This window comes from Neofelis nebulosa, chromosome 5, assembly GCF_028018385.1.
Source record: "Neofelis nebulosa isolate mNeoNeb1 chromosome 5, mNeoNeb1.pri, whole genome shotgun sequence".
Classification (NCBI taxonomy): domain Eukaryota; kingdom Metazoa; phylum Chordata; class Mammalia; order Carnivora; family Felidae; genus Neofelis; species Neofelis nebulosa.
This window is the reverse complement of record NC_080786.1, coordinates 154,106,167-154,123,591: the sequence shown is the minus strand read 5'-3', so window position 1 is coordinate 154,123,591 and position 17,425 is coordinate 154,106,167. Positions and strand designations below refer to the sequence as shown.

Here is a 17,425-nt window from a genome sequence, read left to right as displayed (position 1 = left end):
CAGTTTCTTCTTTCTCTGTATATTGAGACAGGTTTCCTAATACCATGAACTAGATGACCCATACTTTCCACTCTTCTCCATATACCGAGATACGACGGTGGTGTCATCACAGACAGTCTTAGTTTTGTGACATGTGCTAATGCTTTCTTTGTGGATCTCTTATCCATTAAAAAAAAATGTTTCTTCTTAACATTTATTGGGTGTAAATCTGTGTATATGTGTTCAATTACATTTAATAGTTGTGTTATTTGTCATCTCTAGCTTTTTTTTATCCCCTTCATTGATCAGTTATTAAACTGGGTGTTAATATTACTAAGTATAATTGTTGATTTACCTATTTTCTGTCATAATCTCTGGGTTGTTTTTTTTTTTTTTGTCTTCAATTATCTACTGTATGACTCAAAAGTTCCTCTTCTTGCCTTCTTTGTTTCACATTTTTCCTAGGAGATCTTTTCTCATCTTTAACTCCTGTTTTTCTGTAGCCTTTTGTTTTATGATGTTTGGATCGAATTTTTTAAAATTTTTGTTCGTTTTTGAGAGAGAGGCAGAGACAGAGCATGAGCAGGAGGGGGGCAGAGAGATAGGGAGACACAGAATCTGAAGCGGGCTCCAGGCTCTGAGCTGTCAGCACAGAGCCCGACACGGGGCTTGAACCCACGGATCATGAGATCATGACTTGAGCTGAAGTTGGACTCTTAACTAGCTGAGCCATCGGGCGCCCCTGGATCTAAGTTTTAATCATGTATGTGTGTGCACGTGCGTGAGCATGTACGTGTGTGACTTTTGACACATGTTTAACACCTGTATGTTTATTTTAATTAATCTGATATCAAAAGTTATTTTAGATTTTAATTACATTGTTAGCCCCATATTTTCCATTTAATCTCTATTTCCTGTTCTCTGCTTTTACTTAGAACTAAATAGACTCACTCCAATACTGGTAATTAGATTTATGATATGATCTGTTTAGGCTAAATGGTCATAAATATGCCACAATCGTATTTCCTTACAGATGAAGTTCTTTGCCCTAGCTATTCACTTCAGTCACAGAATTTGTTAATTTATTCAAGAAAGAATCAGTTGCTTGTGTTGTATATTAATCTAGGCGCGGGGACAGCATACCTTGGTTCTGCAGACCTGACTTGTTCAAGTTGCCTATGAGTGATAACAAAACCCAGAGGGTTTTACTCTACCTTTCACTCAAAGACGCAGATCATGTCACTGCTGATACCCATCTAGTGTGAATCCTCACCATGAAGAAATTGACACAGAGAGTTCCAGAGACTGATGCATGGACACACATCTGGTCTGACTCCGTGGAGAACTGTCTGTGTAATCAGTTCTGCAAATTTACGATGATGTGAATATTGTGTGGATGGACTACCAAAACAAATATGCTGTTTGTCTATTTTCAGGCATTTAGCCATGTTGCTCCTTCATTATATCACTAGTTCAGTGCCCTGAAATTTGTCAAAGAAATTTAATTGACTTACAGCTTCATTGCAATGGTGTAACTACCTTTTTATACCCTTGTTTCACCATGACGTATTTCGACCTGTTGCTCAAGAAATGTAGCAACTTGAAGTCAGTTATAATTAATAACCAAGCTTCTGAAGAAGGGTGACCTTTTCTAAGTCAGGGTCATGGAAAATACTGCTCAAGTAAATAGATGACTGACAATCATTATAAAACAGCTGCTTGGAAAAAAAGGAATAGGAGCTAAGTTTTAAAATGAATGCCTGTGCTCTTTCGAATCTTGCCAATTCTTGTCATGTAGCCTCACTGTCATCACCTCTGTTTAGAGCCACATGGCTTTGCTTCCATGGATAATTTATATAAGCAAAAGCAAAGTACTTGCAATCCACCTGGATGAGTCTTTTCTCCATCTGGATTAGTAAAACCTGAGCTAGATTTCATTTTCTTTTTTTTTTTTTTTTAAGTTTCTTTATTTTTGAGAGAGAGAGCACATGCACATGTGGGGGAGGGGCAGAGAGGAGACACAGAACCCGAAGTAGGCTCCACACCATCGGGACAAAGCCTGATGTGGGGCTTGAACTCATGAACTGTGGGATCGTGTCCTAAGCCAAGATCAAGAGTCGGACGTTTAACCAACTGCACCATGCAGGCGCCCCTAGACTTCCATTTTCTTGAAGCCATGATGATTCAAATAGCTTTTCTTTAAATATTGGAGATGCAGTCTACTCAGTTTTATTACCAAGTGTAAATGTGTTGCTGCCCTTCACTGGGGGAAAAGCAGCCTGACACCCTCCTCGGTCCAAGGTGACTCTTAATTGTAAAATACAGAAATTCTCATGAATTCTCGAGTTGTTCATCATTTGTAAATGTTAAATGAACTATTTACTTCAGCATGATATGGTTATGGCTATGAAACACCTTCCAGGAAGAAACATCTCACACGACTAGGATCTAGAATCTCCTCTGGAAACCACCCAGCTCCTTCCAGCCCCGGGTTGATGATAGCATGGGTGACCCATTCTTCTTGAGAAGTGCTTTGGAAGGAGACGCTGCCGTCCTTCTCAGAGTTGGTTGTAGTGTTTTTACATCCCCAAATTCCAAGCAGTCTGTCTTTCCTTTATGTCTAATTTGTATCTTCCTAGCTGACGGGAACAATAGTTTCTGTTTCTCTTCATTATGATTCCGCATTATGCCTTAAGCATGTTTTTTCTTCCTGAAATGCTTTACATGTATTTACTCTCATGGGCTTTAATTGGTAATTTTAAGCAATTTTTGAAAAAAAAAAGTTATTTCTCTTACATATCTCCTTACGTTGTCACATTTATGGCTCTATGGTTGTCACAATCTGGCAGTCCAAAATACCTTGTTTAAAAATCATTGTAGAAGAGTTACTCTTATGTCTGCACTGTTCCAAAGTTGTACTATTTTTACGTCAACTGAGCTACTCTGTTGGCAGGTGCTGAGCTTAGGAACCTTTTGCTTTAGGCCTCATCTGCTAGGAACACTTTACCTAATATATGTAGTATGTAGATATGCTTGGGCACTCATACCTATGTGCGTTTTGATTTATATTTGCCATGCTTTCTTGTATTTCTGAGTTGAGGCTTTTGCGAGTTCTTGAGTACTGATTCCACTATTAGCACTGAATTCTTACTCATTTTAGTTCTATTTGACGTATATTCGTGAGCTTGTGAGTATCCATAACCCCTTAGGATAGACAAAATTTCAGTTCTGAACATCGGCTGAACTTGGGATACCGAAATGAATACCAACCAACCAACCCGCAAAGGAACACAGACTGTTGTTTTAGGTAATGAGTAACAATCTTAAAATTACCCTTCTAAACTATTTTTTTTTCCCTTGTGCTTCTATCAATGACAGAATGTTTCTATTCTATTCTGAAAGGAAGATACTTTCAGTCAAATACAGAGTGGTCTCATTAAAAGAGAACCCAGCGTACATGATAATTGTCTTCTGGTCACAATCTGAAATGAATAAAAACAACGTGGACGGGTGGACGGGTGGATGGACGGGTGGACGGGTGGACGGAGTATATACTGGCAATGTTACGTACGGATTTGGTTCTGTTATTAATAGTAGATCAATTTTCACTGTAGGTGAGTGAGACTGCTGTAGGTTCAGCTCCGCAGGAAGCAGTCTCTGAGAGAGAGAGGTCTTAGTGTGTACGGTGTTCATCAAGGTGTGTCCCAATAACCAGCACTATTGAAGGAGGGAGAGGAAGGAGGACTGGGCACAGGGAGGAGAGGAGCTGTGGTGCAGGCTGATGACAGCCTTACCATCCCTGCAGGGAGCTCTGGAGAAAAAAGGACTTTCAGAGCCATCATGAGTTGGGCAGAATTGTCCTCTTCAGCCAGTCAGTGGACGTAGGCCACCCCAGAAAGAGTCTGTCCTTGGGGAGGTGGATCTCTGCAGCCGGAACAGTCTTCAGAGTGGCTGGTAACTGAAGGGTGCTGCCTGACATCACTCCCAGCACTCGGGGCACACATTCGTTCTTGAAAAGGAATCTGGGCCACGTGTCACCGGGTGCGTCAACTTCTACCACTTAAATAGACGCCGAACAGCTATCGACGTGCATCGTAAACGCTTCTCCTAAAAATATTTTTTCCTTAAATTGCTCCCACTTTCTATGATGACATTAGCCCGATATTTCAAATAAGAAATGAAAAGGATCACGGTGTATGATGATAGCATAATCGAACTAGACTTTTGTCATCAAGATAATTTGTAAGCCAGAGGACCTCTTTAGTTCTTTGATTCTGTAGCAGGATTCTCACACAGAGTCATGACACCGAGGCCTTTTTCTTCCAGGAAGCAACTTCATTTGTGCCGGCGTGGCTCAGTTGGGTTCCTACCCAAAGAACTGAGCCCCGAATGCCATGTGGCGTGGTTTTTATACATTTTTTTACTTTTCGTCTCCCATATATGGTAACACACAAACGTGCAATCTGATTAAGCGGTCTCATGTTACATGGTGGTGAAGGATGCTGTCATGTACACGTATAGCCAGGCTACCTTGAGGTTTGTTTTTTTTCTTTCCTTAGAGAGGAGACCCTCTCTACCACAATTCCTGTGCCTTATTGAATTTATTCAGGGAATATCTGTGCGTTTACTGTGAATGGGCTGCAGTCAGTGGAAGGACCTGCAGACAAATAACCATTACGCATCAGCAGGTACCAGATGTCTTGAAAAGGGAGCAACACGGGGTGAGAAATATTTCCGCTCGCCGTGGGAGAGCAGTGGATAGACAAATAGGAAAACACTGATTTCAACACAACACCGTCAAAGAAATGTGTATGCAGGAGGTCTTTTAGGGACACAGAAGATGGACATCTAACCAGTTCTGGCGCTAAGGTGGGATGGGAAGCCTGGAGTCGAGAAGAAGTCTCCAAGAGAAACTGGCTTGAGTCTCAAAGGGGATCGGGAGCCTGAAAACGTCTCCGAAGCAGCAGGCAACGGAATTGAGTGTTCACCGCAGAAGATGGTAGGAGTGGGATGGGGTCCTGGGGGCGCATGGGGCAGAAATGGGATCAGAGGATAGTTCCCTACGTGCAGAGTCAATCAGCCCGAAACAAAGAATCCCCAGTGTAGGCAAGCAGCATGAGTCAGCACAGAGACAAGCATCAAGTTGCAGTGTCTGTTACTTTCTACTTGATCCTAAAAGCAGTGAAGGAATTAAGGCAGAAGGACGTGCTCACAACTATGTTTTAGGACATTAATATGGTGGAGGTCTGTAAGATCAGTTGCAGTGCAGAAAGATTAAAAAATTAGGGAGACCTGTTAGGGCACAATGGAAGAGGTTTTAATAAAAGATGATGGTGGTGTGTTTGGAAGAAAAGGAGCCAGACCAAGAGATACTGAGAAGTGAAGCAGAAGAGACACCGCAGCCCGCTGATCGTGGCTGGAGATCAAGAGAAATGCACAACGAGGAAGGCTTGTTATCCTAGCTTGTAGCTGGGAGGTTTTGTAAGCGCTAACAGGAACAAACACTGAACATGAAGCTTAGATTGAGGGAAACCCGATACTTTTGGTTTTGGATTTGACATGCTTCTGGGACATCAAGATGAAAATATTAGCAGACATCTAAACAAGCAGGCATGAAGCTTGCAAAGGAGTTTTTGGTTGGAAAATGTAGAAATAAGTCAGCTGGAGAAAGACAAGTATCATATGACTTCACTCATATGTGGAATTTAAGAAACAAAAAAGATGAACATATGGGTGGAGGGAAAAAAGAGAAGAGAGGGAAACAAACCACAGGAGACTCTTAATGTTAGAGAACAAACTGAGGGTTCATGGAGGGAGGTTGGTGGGGAGATGGGCTAGACGGGTGATGGCCATTAAGGAGACACTTGTTGGGATGAGCACTGGGTGTTGTGTGTAAATGATGAATCACTGAATTCTACTTCTGAAACTAAATTGTACTGTATGTTAACTAACTAAAATATAAATAATAATAAATAAAATATAATGAAAAGTTAGGGAGAAAAAGAAAATGTAGATCGGGGAATCAGCAGCATGGAGTGAACATCTGGAGTGGAGGGACAGATGAGGTCATCAGGGAAACAGGAAGGAAGCAAGGCCAGGACCGGCGGCCAAGGAATGAGGTTTCCACCAGTGTAGGGTCAGTAGGGGGCACACAGTCTCCAGTGAATTGGAAGCCTCTGGTTTCTTTGGCATCTATTGGCCCCAACAATGCCCTTCTTACACATCCTGCCCTCCTGAATCTCGGCCTCCTGCCTGTCCTTCTCTGGCAGGCATGGGCCCAGGACTGACAGCCTAACTTATGGTGAGTCCAGAGCAGCTCTGGCTCAGGAGATCACGCTCACATAGCAGTGCTCCATTGGCCCAGATGGCCATAACTGAATAAGTGAGGCCAGATCTTGACTTTATCTCCCCAGCTCGCCCTACCAGTAGGAGTAGAGATGGCTCAGCACAACCTCGAATTAGAAGTCCTGGGCCCTTAGGCTAATCAGACTGTGAAACAAAGCCTCTCCTTTGTCCTTATCATCTCATTGTTATTGTATATTGGATCTATTTTCCTTTCTACTCCCTAACTCCCGGCTTGTCTAACATTCGGAGTGTAAATACATGTTCATTGTCACCTGGAAAAGATATTTTTCAAAACCATTATGCAATTAAGACGTACAAGACGTTATTTATTCCACTAGATGTGGGAAGTGGGGATGAACGTGATACAGCTTCTGCCTCCTGGGTCATTCTACTGAAGGGAAGAGGCATGTGCAAAGACTGCTATGCTCATGCGCCATACTGTGACCCTCTCCTCTGTAGGATCTTAGCAGCAGGCTCGTGGAGCGGGTAGAGGAAGAGTGGAATCTTGTGGTGCGAATAGAGCGGAGAACTACATCACGTGGGGCTAGGAATCTACAGTTTTGGAATCTAAAGCATGTTGTAAAGTAGCAGAATCGGACAAATAATCAGTCTTAGGAGTGGAGAGACAATTGAGTGACATGCTCCTCTCACAACGACGCATGCTCCTCAGCCTCATCGTTTTAGAGTCACAGCTTGTATTTCAGCAGACGGTACGGGGCGGTAAGCCTTTGCTGGTCCTGGGCATCTCCAGTGGGCATGTGGGCACCTCAAGTGCATATGTAATCAGGACTGAGCTCCCAGAGATCAGCCATGGGCTTTGCATTTCCATAATGGACAGGATCCGCAGCTGCGGTTTTTGGAGACTTTGTGAAACACGCAAGATATAAAACAAGAAAACTTCTTGAAGGATAAGGAGAGAGAGTTTGTTGGACAGAATGGGGAAAAGGACATGGGAAGATGAGAATATTCATTGCTGTAACCAAGAAGACTGGCTTGAGGTAGGTTCTTGGAGCAGCCGAGACCAGAAGCTGTCAACCTGAGACTGTCTGGAGCCGTGGGGCATTACAGCACGACTAGAAAAGAGATGATAAATGTGGAGTTGATCAAATTATATATGACGATGCAAACTCAGCCCCCATGCGTCTCGACATCCATGTAACATATTTGATTTTTCCCAGTGAGTTGTGGGCCCTGGGGCCAAAAAAAAAAATGGTAGGAAAAGGAAAGAAAGGGCGATGCTTGCTCATTGAGCAGCTTCTGTGCACCCCTGGGGCTCTGTGCCTGTGTGTTCCATGAAGCCCTCACCAGCGCTCCTGAATTGTGCTCTTTATCATCACCTTACACGTGAAGAAACTGAATCACAGACTTAAAGAAAGTGGATGAGGAAAACACTGCAAATTACCCAAGATTGGCCAACACCCAACCCATGTATCTTTCATGTCATACTTCTCTCTGGGAAGAAAATAACAGCTCTTTTTTCCCCATAAAGAAGAATATACAACTAATTTTTGAGGGACAAGACAAAAATATATGAGCCTGACTTTAGAAAGAGTGTCTATAAATTAGCATTTGGTTGCACTTGATGGTTCCTAACTGCCTGGGAGAGAGGAGCCCCACCAGAACAGATAATGAAGTCACCAAACCTGGTAATTAGTGACATTTAGCAGATATTTATATGCTTTGTGAGGCCAGGTTAGGTCAACACCTGTTGTCGGTCACATTCCGCATTTCTGTTCCTGTCATATTACCACCTTTCACTGTCAAATAAGATTCAGAGAATTTAGCTTGAGAGGTGATCTAATGGACCAGATGTAGCAAGTGATGTGTCTCAAGCAGGTGGTTTGGCTCCACCAAAGTCATCGCGAGCAGTTTTTAATCGCTTCGTTTATTTTTTGCCTCTAATTTTATAACTTACAAATGTACAGCAAGAGATTTGGGGCCCTCTAAGGAAATTTAAGCATTTTATACAGCAGACTTGTGTTCATGGCTAAAGCAATAGAGGCAGTCTATGTAGTGAGGTGAAAAGTGTCATGATCCACAAATCAGTCTGATGGTTTAGTCTGCATTTTATAAAGTACATCCTGATGTGGCAAGTAAAACAAATAACAAACCTGATTTTGACGTTTTTCTGGGAAAATGACTTTTCCCTCTAACCAAATCCTCTTTTTTATCATGAAAATCTTTAACTCTTTTGGGTGGTTTTTTTTCCTAAATATATTTTAAAATATTTTATTTTATTATTTTTTTCCTTTACAGATATACCACTCAACACTTTATGTCACTAATATTAAATTATGTTTCTATATGTTGTATATCCATTAACAGAGTTTGACAGATTTTTATGCTTTTGTGTTATAAATTCTATACAAGAATTAAAGGTGGACTTACACATCAAAATTGCAAAATACAGTATTCTATACTTGCCCATAGATTTAATTTTACCAGAGAACTGCATATTTCCATATGGCTATGTGTTGCAGTCTAGTGTCCTCTTTTTAAATTTTTTTTTAACATTTTTATTTATTTTTGAGAGACAGAGAGAGACAGTGCACACAGGGGAGGGGCAGAGAGAGAGGGAGACACAGAATCTGAAGCAGGCTCCAGGCTCCGAGCTGTCAGCACAGAGCCTGACGCGGGGCTTGAACCCACAAACCTTGAGATCGTTAGCTGAAGTCAGACGCTTAGCTGACTGAGCCACCCAGGAGCCCCAGGTGTCCTTTTATTTCAACTTGATATTTCAAGTTGATATTTCCTTTAGGATCTCCTGCAGGACAACCCTGGTGACCTCCCTCTGTTTTGTCTATCTGGGAAAGTCTGTCTCTCCTCAGTTTTTGAATAACAGTTTTGCTGGGTGCAACATTCTTGGCTGGCTATAGTTACTCTATTAACTATAACTTACGATTCGGAGTATGCAACTTTAGGTATGTACTATGATTGTGTATTCATTGCGACCATGCTGGTGATGAAGGGCAGTTTGTCGCAGCTCAAAATGTTCCCCAGCTGCTGTGCATCTTGCACTCTTGTGTCTATGTTTTATAAAGTTTATGCCTGGTCCCTCACCCCCTTGCTTGCCAACTCTGCCTTCTCACTGACTCCGCATCAGTGTGTCTGCGTTCTCAGCACCAGGTTTGGGCTAAGAATGAGATTGCTAAGAGTGTTATGATAGTTCAAAATGCAGTGTTGAGGGACGCCAGGGTGGCTCAGTCGGTCATGCATGCAGCTTCGGCTCAGGTGGTGATCTCATGGTTAGTGGGATGGAGCCACTCATCGGGCTCTGGGCTGACAGCTCAGAGCCTGGAGCCTGCTTTGGATTCTGTGTCTCCCTCTCTCTCTGCCCCTCCCCCCACTCACACTCTGCATGTGACTCCCTCTCAAAAATAAATAAACATTAAAAAAAAACCAAACCAGTGTTGAAAGCAAGAGATTATCCTTTGAGCACTGCAGGTGAGGGTGACTATGTGGGCTTCTGGGAGCTTGCTTTCACTGCATGGGAGGCACAGGTCTTCAGCAGTGTCTCTCTGTGATTCAAGTTTCTGAAATTTACTCCCGGGACTATAATTACATCCCTTAGAGTTCTATAAACCAATGAATTCCAGAAGCTTTTAATTGATAGAATCTGTTTTTGCATTCTTCTTAAAGTCTGATTCCTCTGTAGCTACTTCTTGCCTCTGTTCTTGAAAGTAACATGTACCTGCTCTGTCTCTATTCTAGAACTTTCTTTTGCTCTTAGAAGTAGACATCCTTGGGACACCTGGGTGACTCAGTCAGTTGAGCGTCCGACTTTGGCTCAGGTCATGATCTCACAGCTTGTGAGTTCGAGCCCTGCGTCGGGCTCTGTGCTGACAACTCAGAGCCTGGAACCTGCTCCGGATTCTGTGTCTCCCTCTCTCTCTGCCCCTCCCCCACTCATGCTCTGTCTCTCTCTCTCTCTCTCTCTCTGTGTCAAAAATAAATAAACGTTAAAAAAAAATTAAAAGTAGAAATCCTCATAATGAATAATCACTGACAGTCTGCATCCTACATATTGTGTTCTTATTAGGCAAATCAAAAATATGCTGTCTAACCTTTCTTGATCTGGAGAATAGAAAGTCCTATTTTTCCTCTCCCTACTATAACTGGTAGAAATGGAGCCCTTTCCTTTGCCAAGTGACCTTTCAACTTAACTGTTTTACTTTTTCCTCATCTGAAAGGCTTACAAAATAGAACCAATGCTAAGCAATGGATTCAGGTGTCCTCGGATGTTTGTAGACCCCAGTGCTCACGTCAGCAGTACATATACTAAAATTGGAAGTTCATAAACTCCGTGCTAACTCATTCACACCTGATGGCAACCCCCTCCTTCTACAAATAAGGAAGTGAAGGCACAGAGAAGGGGTTAAAAACTTTATTTAGTAGCACAGCTGGACTTAAACACAGGTAGTCTGGCTTCGAAGTTCTTATCTCAAAAAAAAAAAAAAAAAAAGAAAGAAAGAAAAGATCTACAATTCAGATAATGAGCACCAAGCTCCTGAGTGCCTACATTTGTCTCAGTGGACTGACACTCAGGTTCCTATGTGTAAGGAACTAAATAAAAGGAAATGTAGTTGCTTTTTTATTTTAAAAAAATGGTAGTTTATTAAGTGTCAATAATAGGTACACATGTAATAAACATTTATGCCGTTTGGGGCAATATTTAGAGAAACATGAGCACGTCTGCTACAAGTTGGTACTTCCCCACCCAATGTCAGCTATGAGTAATCACAGCCTAATCCAGCCTGATTGTTTCTACCAGCCCCAGCTAGAACCTCATCCCGAGATCTTTTTCTCCTGGTGTCAGATTGACTCGTTGCAGATTCACAGCTGTAACTTTACCTTGAGAATCAGCAAACTGTCAGCTGTCACCAGTTTTGACATCGAATGAGCCTGGTACCTTAAGCTATTTTTGTTTGTTTGTTTGTTTCTCTGGTGAGACCTAACTTAAACCATTTATTCACTCACCGGTCTAACTCTAGCTGTATTTGCAGTTCTGAGTTCTCTCTTCCAAATGCTTTTGAAAGCATATAGTAGGAGTAATAATAATATGGAATAGCAGAATAGCCACGGCTATGCTCTGTTGACATCTGCTGCCTATGACTATGCTTGAAAGCTCCACTGAACAGAGACCGAGGTGTTATGGTCATTGCTGTGTGGCCAGCACACACGGTGTTGTCACATGTATATCAGGAACTCAGTAGGCACTTATTGTGTGAACAAGTGAATGGATGGATGGATGGATGGTTTCCATTCAGATGTTTCTCAGCTTGATCTCTTATATCTCCCCAAGCCTGATCATTGAAATGTATCTATAATTGATTTAGTGAACAAACTGTAGATACCCTACTATTTCATATAAAACCATCTGGTATAATAACTGATTTATTGCATGCATAGTAATCTTGGTTTACAACCTTGTATATTTCCAAACTTTTGAAATAAAATTGGTAAAGTCTGAGCCCTCACTCTTTAGTGAACTAGTCCTATGGCCAAGGGCAAAGTAATATCTTTGAATAAGTTTCCCTCTTTACGACTTGAGACTCTGAATAACAACCCCATAAGGCCGATGGGAAGAGCATATTGATAACTTGCCCTTGATCCCATAACCAAGAAGTAACCATGGTAGGATTCAAAGTTGGCTTCTCTGGCTCAGTTTTAAGCATTTTATGACTTTGACACCCTGTGAGATCATCCAGGAGTGGTCCTGAGGCAAGAAGGTAAACAGAAGCTTATCAGGGAGATTAAATCAGAAAAGAGATTTCCAGACTGAGCTTGGCTGTGTCCATGGCTGGCCAGGTTGAAGGCTATAACCTTGTCCTCATTAGCAACACAACTCAGGACATTGGCCATGGACAGTCCATAATTTAAAGTCATGCACATGGCATGTGTAAAATTGAGGGGTATAGAATGAAGACATGATTATCCTAACATAAAATAAGTCTTTTTCATTAATACTTGCTGTTAGTTGGGCATTAGTCCTAAAAAAAAGCGTGTTTAACAATGAAAGTGGAATCTCTTCTTGAACAGGCTTAAAGTATACCCATTAGCAAGGCATGGGATGCATTAAAGAGGGAATAGTAATTGTTGTGGTAGTATTAGTGAAACAGGAGAGAAATCTTTTCTTGTACACATCATTTTCAAAAGCTTCTAAGGAAAACACAGACTCAAATGCCTCTTTCACAATGAATAGTACAGAGTCTGAAATATTTTTATTCACAAATAATTATGGTATCTTTTAAAGTTTGTCGAAATAAATTGAGCTTGTTTGCTAAAGTACAAATTAAGCCATGCTTTTCATTTAGAACGATGAGAGAATTCAAGTAACAGGATGGCACAACTTCACCTCTTCTCCCAGTGCATGTATTTACATGTTATGGAAGTGACTGTTACTCTTTCAATGTCATGCAAAAGGGTAAAAGGAAAAGGGAACGTAGAGCGTGCGTGCAATTCATTAGCATCTTTCCTCTGTTACGTTTTCTTTTCTTTCAGTTCCGCCTTTCATCCAACCTTTTGAGTTTCCAAGATTCTCCATTGGACAGCGGGTCTTTATCCCATGTGTTGTGGTCTCAGGGGACTTACCCATCACGATCACTTGGCAGAAGGACGGCCGGCCAATCCCAGCGAGCCTCGGGGTGACCATCGACAACATTGACTTCACAAGCTCCTTGCGGATTTCCAATCTCTCCCTCATGCACAACGGGAACTATACCTGCATAGCCCGGAATGAGGCAGCAGCTGTGGAACACCAAAGCCAGCTGATCGTGAGAGGTAAGTGGGATGTGTGGCATCAGCACAGTCAAATTCAACGATGCTCACGGAGTGCGTTCACTTGCAATAACGTGAAAATTTTAGACTTTGCAGAATCTGCTCTCGTCCCATTCAAATAAAACTCACAACTGTAGAAGCCAACTACAAACTCCGCTAACACCAAACCAAGTCTTTATTTACCTAAGATGTGAAGCTCCAAATAATTAACAGCTAAGAAATGCATGCAGAAAGAAGTGAGAGTGGCATTTAATTGATGAGTGAGGCTTTCCTTGAATTAGCCCCCAAAGTCCATAAGCTCCTGCTGTATTGCATTCACTCTAAATGGCACTTTTTATAAGAGTATTATTTAGATCGATAGCCTTAAAAATAATGTTTGTCGAATATCATTTGTCAAATCACACCTTTTCCAAAGAATCATAAAAGGATAACTTTTCTTTTTTTGTTATTTTTTATTATTTGTTTTACTGAAGTGTAGTTGACACATAGAGTAGCTTCCTGTATTTTTTTTAGTTTAGTTCTAGAAATGCAAAATTAGTTTCAGTTTAGGAATATGTTTTGTTCCTCTCTTCTGTTTAGCATCAGACCTCTCATTAATTTAGAAAGCTATGATAACATTCATCAAATTAAACGAAGTGGGGTGGTATTTATTTAGAAATTAAAATAGGATAGTCCAGGGGTGCCTGGGCGGCTCAATTGGTTAAGTGTCCGACTTCAGCTCAGGTTATGATCTCACAGTTCATGGGTTAGAGCCCTGTGTCAGGCTCTGTGCTGACAGCTTAGAGCCTGGAGCCTGCTTCAGATTCTGTGTCTCCCTCTCTCTCTGCTCCTCCCCTGTTCATGCTCTGTGTCTCTTTCAAAAATAAATAAACATTAAACATTTTTTAAAGAAATTAAAATAGGGTAGCCCAGCTTGTAGAAAATATTGGCAGGGGACTCGATGCATCTAAAATGTAGGCACCAGTCTACTTCACATCTCTCTTCTAGTCACCAAATTCCCATGAAGGCTCCACTCCACATGTGCAAAATGAGCAGCTAGTATTCTCTCATGTGTGTTGGGCACAGACATGTGGTTTTATGATTCTCCAAGAGCACTATGCATTCATCTCTGAGCACAGTTTTCACCCACATTGTAAAAGCAACTGTATGAAATTTAAAGACTTGTGTTAATGTTGATTACTTGCATTTTAAAGTCTCCAAATATTGGGCTCTCAGAGTAAGTGTTGGGAGAGGTTGATCTCCATTATCTTCCAAACATCTGAGCAGATCTGAGCAGATTGTTTCTTGATCAACAGATGCCTGTGTCTTTCCTCAGTCTTTGAATCTTGTCCCCATGACATCCTTCCTTCCTTTCTGGCTGAAAAGTAGTGCATTTTCTATGTAATGGCCAACAAAAGAAACTGAAGTATACTTAGAATTTATATGAAGAAACCAACTTTGTATTTGTAAAACGTATTTTCCCTGAGTAAGACAATATATTTTCAGTCAGATGCTGAAAGTAAGTGTTGCAGATGAGAGGAAGCACACCTTTTGCTTAGTAAAGTAAAAAGAAGCATCTTTAACAGAAGTGAAGAAGAAGCAAGGAGTAGCAGTGTGACATGGGAGAGAAACGAGAAGGTCCAGATCCAAGGCATTCCAGCATTTGAGTTTCCAAAATAAGAGAAGGAATTAGCAAAGGAAACAGAGAGGGAAAAGAAGCCAGTGAAGTAAGAGGAAATCCAGCAGACTATGAAGTCATGGAAGCAAATTAGGAAATATATCAAGAAACGCAGGTAATAAAGTATATACAATCCCACTGGAAATAGAAAAAGGCAATCCAAGAATCGGTCATTGAGTTTAGGGAGATGGACATTGTTTGTGACCATGAAGAGTGGTGTGGTTGCAGTGAATGCCTAATTAGAAGGACTAAGGAACAGACAGGGAGGTGAGTAAATGTGTGGGAATTCAAGAAAAGACAACTATTTTCATGTTTTCAGACACATTGCTATGATGGGAGGCAGAAAACTGGTGAGGAAGTTGGAGGAGGACATGGGACAAGGGAAACTCACATGCTGATGGGAATGAGCCAGTAGAGAGGAGAGAAACGTGGCAAAGATAAAGAGGAGATAATTACAGGATCAAAGTCCTTGAGTTAGTGAATTGGAATTAGATTCTTTGCACCAATGGAGTATGTTAAAAACAGTATATAAAGAGCCATTGTGGGGTATTCTAGAAGATTGAACCAACCAAACTGGTTAGAAATTTTAGGGAGGCAGATTTTGGTTCAAGTAACTTGAAAAATAAATTTAAAAATTTAATGAATGGTACCATCGAAGAGTAACAGGTAATGGATTTGTCCACCTATCATTTAAAAAAAAAAACCTATAAAACTGGTAAAAAATATATATATAAAACAACCATTTCCAGGCAGTGGAAGGCAGGAAGCAGAGGGTTGTGATCCTGGAGAAAATGGAAATATAGGAGTTGAGCTCCAAAATGTACCCCAGCTCTCTGAGGCACTTTCCAAACCATGACAGAGGGATGCAGAGCCCAAGTAGATAACTGTGATCTTGCTGGATGGAGAAAACAGATAGAAATTTGGAAACCATCGAAGTGTGAGATTTTGCAGTGCTGGGGAATAGGGAGCTATTCAGAGAGCTCTAAAAATCTCCTTAGCTAAATACTACACTTCACATGCATAGGATGAGACTTCATGAAATCGATCAGAGAACAAGTACCAGGTAGACGTGAGATGAATGAAGAATTCAAAGGCTACACAGTGCTGGGATGTATTGGAGTTCTGAACAGCCAGAATAGAGAACACATGGAAATTCAGTTAAAATCTCAGAGGGGACACTAAGAGGAGAGCTAATCTATCCTTGGAATAGGAGCTATTCTAGACAAACCCTAAAAGAGCCTAAAAAGATCCTTGGTTGTATAAAACTTCGCCAGTGAATTAACTGCAAGAATAACATTCAACACTTTAAGTCAACAAAACCCATACTCTCAATAGCATAGCATATCCACAGTGTGTTACACATACTTACTAGATATGTAAAGAAGGAGGAAAATGTGAGCCATAAACAAAAGGAAAAACAATTAAAGTAATGGACTGATGGACACACAGATGTCCCAGTTAGCAGGCAAGGGTTTAAAGTGGCTAGCTACCCTCTTATTTCAAGGGTTCAATATAATGAACTCAAGTAAATGAGTGCACAGAGAACACAAGAAGGGAAACATAAAATATTTTTTAAAACAAGAACCAGAAAGAAATTCTAACTCTGAAAGATATAATGTCTGAAATGAGAAATTCACTAGATCCATTTAATAAGATATAAAGAAATTGTGGTTTATATATACAATGGAATACTACTTGGCAATGAGAAAGAATGAAATCTTGCCTTTTGTAGCAACGTGAATGGAACTGGAGAGTGTGATGCTAAGTGAAATAAGCCATACAGAGAAAGACAGATACCATAGGTTTTCACTCCTATGTGGATCCTGAGAAACTTACCAGAAGACCATGGGGGAGGGGAAGGGGAAACAAAAATGGTTAGAGAGGGAGGGAGCCAAAACATAAGAGACTCTTAAAACCTGAAAACAAACTGAGGGTTGATGGGGGTGGGAGGGCGGGGAGGGTAGGTGATGGGTATTGAGGAGGGCACCTGTTGGGAGGAGCACTGGGTGTTGTATGGAAACCAATTTGACAATAAATTTCATATTTAAAAAAAAGATATTAAATACTGCAGAATAAAGGATTACTGAACTTGAAAAGAGGGCAAGAGAAAATACCAGATATTTTCACAGAGAGTAAACAGTGCCTCACTGAGCTTCGGGAAATGTCAGCCCTTCCAACATATATGTAGTTAGAGTCAGAGAAAAAGGTTCAGGGAAAAAATATATATTTGAATAACAATGATTGGAAATTTTCCAAATGCGAAGAAAAATGTAAATATACATATCAAAATGGTCAGTGAAACCCTCAAAAAATAAGCACAAAGAGAAACCGTGTCAGGGCTCATTATAATTGTATTGTTAAAAACCAATAATAAAATATTAAAAGTAACCAGAGAGAGTTACCTGGATGGCTCAGTCAGTGAAGCATCCAACTTCGGCTCAGGTCATGATCTCATGGTTTGTGAGTTCGAGCCCCACATCAGGGTTTTTGCTGTCAGCACAGAGCCCACTTCAGATCCTCTGCCCTCATCTGTCTGCCCCTCCCCCAGTCATGTGCACTCTTGCTCCCTCTGTCTGTCACAAATAAATAACCATTAAAATAAAAAAGTAACCAGAGAAATTAAGCTTGTTACATTCAAGAGGACCAAGTAAGAAAACTTTAGACTAC

General features: G+C 41.1%; 1 protein-coding gene across 2 annotated transcripts in view; it reads left to right on the top strand.

The window, feature by feature from the left end:
* Positions 1 to 17,425, top strand: part of DSCAM (DS cell adhesion molecule) — a 701,711-nt gene that overhangs the window by 485,469 nt on the left and 198,817 nt on the right. For both annotated transcript variants that reach the window (XM_058732055.1, XM_058732057.1), the window contains exon 9: positions 12,826 to 13,104. In XM_058732055.1, coding sequence (XP_058588038.1) covers positions 12,826 to 13,104 — 279 coding nt within the window. The remainder of the gene's footprint in view (positions 1 to 12,825; positions 13,105 to 17,425) is intronic.